Here is a 10,482-nt window from a genome sequence, read left to right as displayed (position 1 = left end):
GGCGGCAAGTGGCCATCATCAGATAGAATATAAACTGACTCATTCAATCTTTCTCATTTATAGTTTGGGATAAAGTCTTTGGACGCCTGCGTCACCGACCCCAGAAAGCCGCCATGCAAGAAACCGCGCGAACACATGTACTGGGTCAGTAAAACTTGTGCCAACAATTGACACAGATATCCCTTGGCTTTTTAACTCGCGAACTGATTTGAAAACCCTCGTTTCGGGCACCGATTGTAGGACATATTACATCCTTCAACCGCCCTTCATGAGAGTTTGTCGACTGCGATAATGAACTTTCTCGGTCACCTCGGCTACTAATGAACAATTGAACCCCAAACCCCTTGGATAAACAATCGATCGTTCTTGAATTTGGACACCAGGCTTCGCCAACTTCTTTATTAATTGCTGGCGGATTTTATTTCAACTGGAGTGGATCTTCTTGTCATCTTTGATTATATTAATGAGAAATATTTGTATCCTATCCCAAGTATGATCACACTCCTCAGCTACAACACTAATGATCTCTGATCTAAAGCTGGGATGGAAGATACATTTTTTTGATTAACTTATACCCATCCTTCTTCTGACTTAGTGTTGTCTAGTAACTACAACCCGTCTTAATTCCAGTCTTTAGTTGTAGTTGTCTCACTAGAAACACGCATTCTTTTGCAAAAACACATCTTTTATCCTGTTTCTTGGGTGATGGAGCAAAATAAGTTGGTCTAATCAATCTGGTCTCCCGGTTAATAAGCAAAATTGATCATCAGGCTCGAGGTATATTTGTGCTGATCATACGACGCAAAAAAAGCGTTCCTGCACGCCAAACAATGTTACATTAGACATTGATCTGAAGCTACCACGTGACCGCAATTGAGTACAGCAAAGCCAAGGATAAAGCCCCAAACTTAGTGTTGAGGCACTGCCGGTGCCCCCCGGCACGGCGGCAGGCGAGGGACTAGTGCGAACTTTAGACCACAATGAGCTCAACTTTTGTGGATGAGAAGGTCTCTGTTTGCCAGCAAAAATGATTAAGCAAAGTTGGGAATACATACCCGGTCCGGAAAGCTCACAAAGAGAGCCCGTGTTCCGCGGAGTGATGAATAAACAGGTGCTTAACAGTAGCCGTCGGCGGTTAAACATGGCGGACAGACTGGGATTTGGGTTTAACCCCAAATCAGGACCCTGGAAATTATGTACCCCCTATAAATGGGGGTAATGTAAAATCCAGAATTTTGCCGAAATTCATACATTTTTTGACTTGATTCATACACATTTCATGCCTACACTCAGGGGATTTTTCAGTTTTTCATATATTTTTAATGCCTACCATTGCTGCCGTTAGGTCATACAGCTCAATGGTGCAAAAACTTGCCACTCCGCAACAAGTGCAATGAACAACACAATTCTAATGCTTGTACCACAAATTCAATGGGCCCTATCAAATTCTGTATCTGCATTACTCAGGAGAAGATATCTTTGGTGAAGCCGGTCAACTCACTGGATGATAAGTTCGCTCACCCCCCTTGGTCAGAATCATGCCTGCAAATGAAGCAAGACATCCAAAGCCGCAAGCAACAACATTGGAACACTTGATAACCATTTTTTTCCCCTCCTTCTTCCTCTCACTTTCATACTTAGCTGCTTTATTAATATCCAATCCCAACCGAAAAAAAAATTGGTATTTTGACACACACAGTTTCTTTTTTTGGTGTTTAAATGCCCTTTTTTGGATGTGTAGCAGATATACACTAGTCCAACGGTGGGCCAGCTACGCTAACCGTAGCGTTAGCGTGGCGTAGCGTAGCGGAATTCCGCTAAATTTTAGCGTAGCGTTAGCGGAATTGCGCCTTTCTGCGCTAACGCTACGCGCAAAGGGTGCGCAGCTAATTTAGCTGTTAGCGTAGCATTAGCGCAGATGCGCGCAATTGCGCTAACGCTACACACGCAGGGTGCAAAAGAGCGCGCGCTACGGTGCGCCACAGTGCTTTTAGCTGAAAAAAAGGCCTTTTTTTCCGCTAAAAGCGCTGTAGCGCAGCGTAGCGTAGCGCAGTGACTGTAGCGGCGCGCTAACACTAACAAACAATTGGCGCGCTGTTAGCGCCGCTGAAACGTAGCGCAGTGTAGCGGCGCTAACAGCGCGCTAACACTACTCAAAATGGGCGGGCGCTTTTTGCCGCTACGCTAACGCTAAGTGGCCCTGTAGCGTAGTGTAGCGTAGCGGCCCACCGTTGACACTACAGTGTGCAATGTCAAATCAAATCTGCACTTTTTTTTTAAAAAAAAAAAGGGGGCGGGGGGGTGAAAAAAAAGGGTCAGCCTAAATGCACCCCAAACATTTACTTCATGTACACCAAAAAGGGGTACTGCTGAAATGTACCCCAAACCACTTGGGGTGTACTTTTGCGCACCCCTGTGAAGATGGAGTACAGCACCTCATACCCCATGTAATTTGGGGTGAGTCACAGGGTACCCCAAAGCCGGTGAAATCTATGGTGTACACAGCCGCAACACCCCATCATACTGGGGTGCAAACCCCCAGTACTCCAATATGTCACCCTGTGAAAGGGGTGAGCCACTCAACACCCCAGCACCCACCTGCCCGACTACACATCAGTCATTGAGGGGAGTGGCACCCCTCAATGACCATCACTGGTCATCAAGGGTGCTACTCCCCTCGATGACCAGCACAATCTTTCATCAAGGGGAGTAGCACCTCCCCTTGTTGGCCATCACAGACCAGTCATTGAGGGTGGTGCTACTCTCCTCAATTACCGGCACAGATTGGTCCCCCAGAGGAATAGCACCTCCCACTGATGAACGGCACAGATTGGTCATCAAGGGGAGTAGGACCTCCCCACGATGGCCGGCACAGATTTGTCATAGAGGGGAGGAATTGGTGACCGATCTGTGCCAGTCATTGATGTGAGGTGCTATTCCTCTGGATGACCGGCACAATCGGTCATCAAGGGGAGTAGCACCTCCCCTCAATGACCAACACAGACCAGTCATTGAGGGGGGTGCTACGCTCCCTCCCCTTGATGGCCGGCACAGATTGGTCATCAATTCCTCCCCTCAATGACCAATCTGTTCCGGCCATCGTGGGGAGGTGCTACTCCCCTCAATGAACAATTGTTCCGGTCATCAAGGGGAGTAGCACCCTTGATGACCAGTCTGTGTTGGTCATTGAGGGAAGGTGCTACTCTCCTCAATGAAAAATTGTGCCGGTGTGGTAGTCAGAAAGCGTCCTACCGTGACAAAATGTTTGGTGGAGCCTTCTTCTACGCAAGATAATCCCGAGTAGTCAAGGGATACTCTGAACTCCGCGTAATGAAAGCATCAAAAATAGCTCCGCAGAATTAAAATAACCGTAAAGCAATCATAATAAGAACAGTCCATCCAAACAGTAAAGTAACACTCTGAAAAACTCCGCTCAACGTTCCGTAAAGAAAAGGTAACCATAAAAACACTCCTCCGCAATCAAAATCCGCCCCCTAAAGTAAAGTAAGAATCCGCAATAATAATAATAATCATAATCCTCCCAAAAGGTCCGTGGGGGAAAGATCCTCCTCCTCCCCCCCCCATATCAACAACTCTCCATTGCTCCACCATAGAAAAATGAACCATGAGAAAACTCCACCACATGTCATAAAACAATAGAAAATGAAATAACAAATAGAAATCCTCCTCCCATCCCACGCACGCCACATGCCTCCGCTCCCACATTGTCATTTGCGCCTCCACTGCTCGCCGTAGACAGCCACCCAACCTCCAATCATCCATCATCCACACCCCTGTCTAGCCTCCGGTGTTGGGATCCCACACGCCGCCTCTGCCCCAGCTACATCCACTGACGTAACCCGCTTCAGCTGCCACGGCTTCCCCCAATTGCCGCGTAGTGCTAGATAGTCCGCGCTGGAATGCCTGGACTCAGCAAGTCCGCTCTGCTCCGCAGGCCGCAGCTCCGCCGTCTCTGACCAAACGCTCCGCGCCCAGCCTATGCGCTCCGCCTCCGCCACTTGAAGATCCCGCGCCGCCCCAACCGCCTGCGGAGCCCTCATGCCCCGCCGCAGCCGCGCGCCGGAACCTTATCAGACACTTTGGCGCCCCGCACCAAACACCCACCACACCGGTCATTGAGGGGAGTAGCACCCTTGATGAACGTTCTGTGTTGATCATTGAGGGGTGCTACTCCCCTCAATGACAGCTGTGTGCAGGTCTAACAAGCCGGGCAGGTGGGTGGGGGAGTAACTTGCCTCAATGGGGTGCACTACTTATGTACACCATTTCATTTGGTGTACAATAGATTTCACCCCAAAAATTGAAGCAGTCTGGGGGTTTTAACACCTGCACCCCAACGTTTTTGGGGTAAGCAGGGCACACCAATAAATTGGGGTACTCCAGAAGTGCACCCCAGTAATATTGGGGTGCACATGTGGGTACACCAAAATGTTGGTGTACATGAAGTAAATTTTTGGGGTGCATTTAGACTGACCCAAAAAAAATCAAACCTTAGGCGCACCAAGGTGGGGTAACCAAAGTAAGGGCCTGTGCTTCAATTTTGCAAAATTTCCACTTTTCTTGTCCTCTGCACAAAAAAAGAAAACAATAGGAGGGTTCAGTTGTTGAAATTCTTCACTTTTGGGCTCATGAATGCCTTCTGGTGATTTTTATCTTGAGTTTTAAGAAGTATTGAGGGAGATAAAATTGGGAAAATTGAATTTTGATGCCCTATCACCAGGGAAGGTTTGGGGGCACTCCCTAGGAAGTTCCACAGCTGAATTTGGGCTTAGTTTTTTCTGAACTGGAGCAGAAGTCCTTACAATGTGATGGTGAATTTTTCAATTACTGAGCAAGAACTATAGACCAATCTAATTTGGAGTGATATGTAACCATTAGGGGGGTTCACAATAGGATAAAAATAAAACTTTAGAGCTAATTTTAAGACCTTTATGAACAACTTTTTAAAAAATAAAGATGTTGCTCTGATTCTCAGGGGATACCCAGTCCTGTACACCTTGCCAGGTTTTAAAAATTTGTTGATAAAGACCTTAAAATTGACTCTAAAATTTTACTTTTATCATATTGTGAATCCCCCTATTGGACGTGAACTATCATTCAACAGATTGAATTCATCTTGAAGTCAAGTTCATTTCAATCCTAACTTAAGTTCTACATTTCAAAATCAGGTAGCTCTTGCATATCCATTTTTTTTACATTGGGGTGAACTGCCTTCATCAAATAAATATCACACCTGAAACACAACTTCCTAGATTTGGATAAAGAAAATATCAGAAGTGCAAAAAGTTTTAGTATTTGCACAAGAGCAGGAGAACTGTATTTCAGCTGGGTAGATAAGTGTGACACAGTTCATAAATCTCTCAGCTGCAAATGCCCCTCTGTTCTGAAAAAAGTGTGATTTGTCACCCTATTGTATGCACGTTATGGAGCTCCTACAGTATCAGACCGTAGGCAGTGCTGTGTAGCTGCCCTTGTGGCGGTCCGTCAAATAAAGCGGAAATATGGGATCAAAAGATGATAGCGGAGTTAGGAGGGGGGATTTGTTGAGAAAAACAAGGGGGATGGATACCCTTGGCGGTCGTGAGGAATGAAAATCGGCGGAGTAAGGTCCGCAACAAAGAGCGGAGCGGGATAAACAAGATTTGAGAATCAGGGAATGCGTGCGGAGTAAGGAAAATCAGTGCCGGGATGGGATCAGGATAGCGGAATAATGCTCAGAAAAACACCGGAGAGGGATCAAGAATGCTTGGAAAATGATGCACTGCAAAAAAAACTTGGTCAACTGCTTGCAGTTGACATGCAGGATACTCAAGCCAAGCTACCATTGTAACTCCACCTGAATGCACAAGTGCCTTTGTTGGCACAGTCACTGTGCAAGGTGCACAGTGACTGTGCATTGACGCTTTGGTTGAGTCAAACCTTGGGTAAGGCTGGTGTAACACCACAAGCTTCCTCAGAGTTACCGCATGTCAACTGCTCACAGTTGACACAGTTTTTTTTGCAGTGATGGTCTTCCCCTTGGATCAGGATGGAATTGCATAGGGGAAAAAAGGTCTCCATCACTCCCAATTTTGACTCCAGCGGAGCTCGCTATGCGCCAAACCCCCGTGTCCGATGCACGTCTGCAACCGCACAACAACAGCAACAATGCGCTAGACGCTCTGCAACAACATGAAACGGGACAAAAGGGTGGGAAAGGATGGCAGAGAAAAGAAAGCCACAGTACAATTGACAATGAGAGTAAGAGAAACAAGAAGGCAAGAGGGAAAAAAGAATGTAGACCATAGCTCTGCAATCCAACAGCTGCTTGAGAGACCTCCGTTGGCCGCTGGCTCCGCTTATGATTGCTGAACTCTGCCGCCTGTACCAATGGGAACACCACAACGTACAATAGGGTGACAAATCATAGTCCATCAGGGCAGTTACAGCCAGTTTTTTTCTTGAATTTTACCCCCATTTACTTGGCAGAAATCCCCCTCTGGTATAGAAAGTGTGTCATTTGTCACCCTGTTGTACGCGCGTACAATAGGGTGAAAAATTGGACACTTTTCAGACCAGAGGTTAATTTTTGCCGAGTAAATGAGGATGACATGGTTTGGAAACAATTCAGCTGGACATGTCCCTCTGGTCTGAAAAGTGTGTGATTTTTCACCCTAGTACATTAGAGTGACAAATCACACACAAGTTACACACTTCCCAGACCAGAGGGACACATCCAGCTGAATTTTTTCCAATCCGTGTGTCACCCTCATTTACTTGGCAAAATTTCACTTCTGGTCTGAAAAGCATGTGACTTGTCACCCTATTGTACGTGTGTACAATAGGGTGACAAATCAGACACTTTTTTTACCAGAGGGGGATTTCTGCCAAATAAATGAGGGTAAAATTTAATACAATTGAGCAGTAAATGCCCTGATGGACTAAGATTTGTCACCCTATTGCACGCGTATACAATAGGGTGACAAATTACACACCAATCACATTCTGTTGAGGCCACAGCAATGGGTACAGGAGGGTGGTATGGTTCTAGCACCATTCAGATTGATGTCACCCTCCAGTACAAACAGTGTGTGAGTGGTGCTTTAGGTTACAGACACTTTGTGTTCTGTGGTCCAGTTTAGTTACTACTGAGTTACAGATGAGTTCCAGCTGAGTTATAGATACTTCATAAATAGTTGTATGTCATTTCATGTTTGATTATACATATGATGTAGTAGACATTGCACCAGGTTATGAAAAAAATTCAAGGTAAGGCACTCCCTGGGGAGTGCCCCCAAGCTTTCCTGTGTACAGACATGCACCAGCTCATCTATACCTTGGCCTGGGGCGAAGCAACACCCCAACTATTACGCTAAATTACATTAGCGGCGCTAATTCCGTAGCGTAGCGCACCATTGCTAAATAAAATGGCGGTTAGCGTTAGCGGTAGCGCAAAAATACACTTTTTAGGAGTAGTGTATCGAAGGTGCCGCTAATCTTTTTACGCCTTGCATGTAGCATAGCTACAATGAGGGCGTTAACACTAAGTTTACATGTAATTTAGCGGTGCAGCGGCTTTCAATTGCTAAAGTACCCACTACACCGCTACATTGAGTAATTAGCAGTGTAGGGGCACTTTAGCAGGACTTTGACCTGGTTGGAACACACCAGCACCGCTAAAAATGAGAAATCAGTCTTATAGCGGGCACTTTAGCTACTGCTTAGAATCTTGTACCCATGGAACCGTGCAGGTGCCAGGATTGTAACAAGTTTCAGCCCCGGGTTTATTGGGGGCAAAACATTACAAGCGGCCAGAAAAGGGGGAAACCCTTTTCTGGCAACTTTTGACAGAACTTTTGGTTTCATAAATCAGTTTGCATAGAAATTCTATAAAAAAATCAAGTGAGCCCCTGCGCTATATTCCTGCCACTGGCTATATTGTGATTCAAACCGTTTATCAGATTCCATTCAACTCTAGCTACAGATTCTTTCGCCAGTTTTAAATTGTTTGAAATGAGCCCCAGCCAAAAATCAAACCCTCCCAACCAAGCAACTAATCGGCGCCAGTCAAGCCGTGTTCGGACCCCTCTTGAACGCCCTGGTTTTATTCAAACACGTGATGACTCCCGGCAATCACTTGCCCCCAAAAGTCCAACAACAAATCCCTCCCCTCAACCCAAGACCCCTCGGGAAAGCAGTAAGGTATCAAAGAAACCACACAAGAAAGGAGAAACTGCTCCGAGTCTAGTTAATGAAACTAGGAGTGATGATATCACCACCTCAAATCAGGCTGTAAGTACCATCTTGTTGGTAAAACTGAATCCCAAACCTGCATCTGATTGTTTTTGGGTAAATTTTCTCATTCCAAAAACTGTAGGATAAAAACAAGTTTTGCAAAAAGAGAGGCCATCCTGACGTTTGACAAGACTCAGATGAAGAGAATGCAAAGGCAGTCAAAAAGTTGAAGGTTGTGAAGGGTGGATTTGACAATCCAAAGCTTTACTACTTCCCAGGAAAAAAAGCCGCGGATCAGGTCAGTTGATCATTTTGCAGATTCTATATTCTATGTCCATTTTTATTTGCGCCTGACATTCCATTAAACTAGGAAAACGGACTCACCTACCAATGTTGCTGGTGCCCAAAGTCTGTGCAAGTTCCTCTTTCAACAATCTCAAATATGAAGACCCATTGTGATGGTTCAATCAACGGAACGGGCTTCTGTAAGGCATGTTTGGGCCGCTCCAAAGCAATAGCAGAAGGGGGAAACTTTCCCCCTAGTACCAAGGAGATGATGACTGAAAATAAAAATAAGGAAGGCACAAGTGGTACACTTGTCAACTTTGTTCAAAAAAGCTGTTTTGATAACAAAACGTTCAATAAGTTACTTGTATTCTGGTTAATACAACACTTGCTCCCATGGGCACAATTTGGTGACTAAGGTTTGGGGGTAACATTTGATTACTCAAACGCAACAACACACGTCTTCTCTGAAACATGGGCTGCGCTTGAGGCTCGCAGGTTGTATATAGATCTTCAAAAACAGGTCATCAGGCAAATACACGTGAGTTCTAATCAGATTTGCTATCTGAAAGCTGTTTCAATGCTGACAAGTTGGAGTCCAAATGTAGCACGCTGGATCAAAGATAAGTCTGATTGCTGATGTGTGGACCACAAAAGGCAACCACAAGGCTTTCATTGGGATATCCTGTTGCTATATCAACAAGGAGTGGGAATACGTGTCTCAGCATCTATCTTTGAAATATGTGGCTTGGCACCATAACGGAAAATACTTGGCTGAGCCGTTTGCCAATTTCCTAATAAAAAATGGGCTTCACAATAAGATATGTATCATTTTTTAGGGTATTTCTCTGTGAATTTCAACTAATTATGCACTTTGTTTGACTTTAGTACATCCTTGCTTTAACAACTGACTTGGGAAGTAACAACTTCACTATGGCCAGAGAAATTGCCAAAATTCTCCGCAATCAAAATGGTGATTTTAGCCATTACGTCAAAAATCATCCTTGGTGTTTTTGTCATGTAGTGGCCTTGATATTGGGAGCCGGCCTATAGGCTCTCAAGCTCCCATCTTTGTTGAGCTTGACCAAATCATCCTCCAATTCCAAATACTTTCCAAAGCTTGCATTGGCAACAATCCAAGAGGTCAGAGGGCCCGCCATGCCTGTAGACAAGGAAGATATGGCCAATGATGTAGAAATCAAAGAAATTGACCCATTTCTAGGCAAGGACAAAATGGTGGAGATTGACCCCCAAGATGCATCAGAAGGCAAGCTCTCTGAAACCAACAAACCTTCCGCAGCAAATCCAACAACCAAGAAGGATGTTCCCTTTGCTGAAGGGGACCTTGGTTATACTTTACTCAAGGTTAGTTTTGTTTTCTCTACTTCAAGTTGGGAACCAAGAACCTTTTTATTCACACAAGCTTTATCTAGGTTGATTACATCTGTCAACGTGTGTGCGCTTCATCAGCTAAACGAGCAGAATATAAACTCCTAGCAAGAAAAGATGGGATACGGTGGGCCCCAACTAATCCCCGCAGAGATGGCATCAGGTACCTGCTGTCTGATTTTACTGATTTTAATGAATCTGCTTCCAAGTACTTGTGAGTAACTAAAATCAATATGTAACAGCTTCAGTCCATCAAGTACCACTTGGACTTGAGGAAAATACTCAGCTAGCTGGATAGGCCAGAACAAGTGAGATTAAAGAAGTCAAATAATGTTGTACATGTACCTGCCAACAGGTATACCTGTTGACAGGTACCTGTGCGCAGGTATTTGGCATCTGTACTTTTATGTGTGCCTTCCTACATTTAGCTGAGTGTCTTCCTCAAGTCCAAATTGTACTTCATGAGATGAAAGTGTTACCTATTGATGTTCTTTAATCACAAGCACTTGGAAGCAGTTTTATAAAAATCAGACAACAGGTACCTGCTGCCATCTCTAAATCCCCGGATATGGA

General features: G+C 45.0%; 1 protein-coding gene across 1 annotated transcript; it reads left to right on the top strand.

The window, feature by feature from the left end:
* Positions 1-9,678: 9,678 nt before the first annotated feature.
* On the top strand, positions 9,679-10,017 carry PtA15_13A493 (uncharacterized protein; the record flags this gene model as incomplete). Its single annotated transcript, XM_053162696.1, has 2 exons — positions 9,679-9,885; positions 9,991-10,017. 2 exons carry the CDS (start codon positions 9,679-9,681, stop codon positions 10,015-10,017), a joined length of 234 nt encoding a protein of 77 aa, XP_053026647.1.
* Positions 10,018-10,482: the final 465 nt, after the last annotated feature.

This window comes from Puccinia triticina, chromosome 13A, assembly GCF_026914185.1.
Source record: "Puccinia triticina chromosome 13A, complete sequence".
NCBI lineage: Eukaryota > Fungi > Basidiomycota > Pucciniomycetes > Pucciniales > Pucciniaceae > Puccinia > Puccinia triticina.
This window is presented reverse-complemented; position numbering and strand designations above follow the sequence as displayed.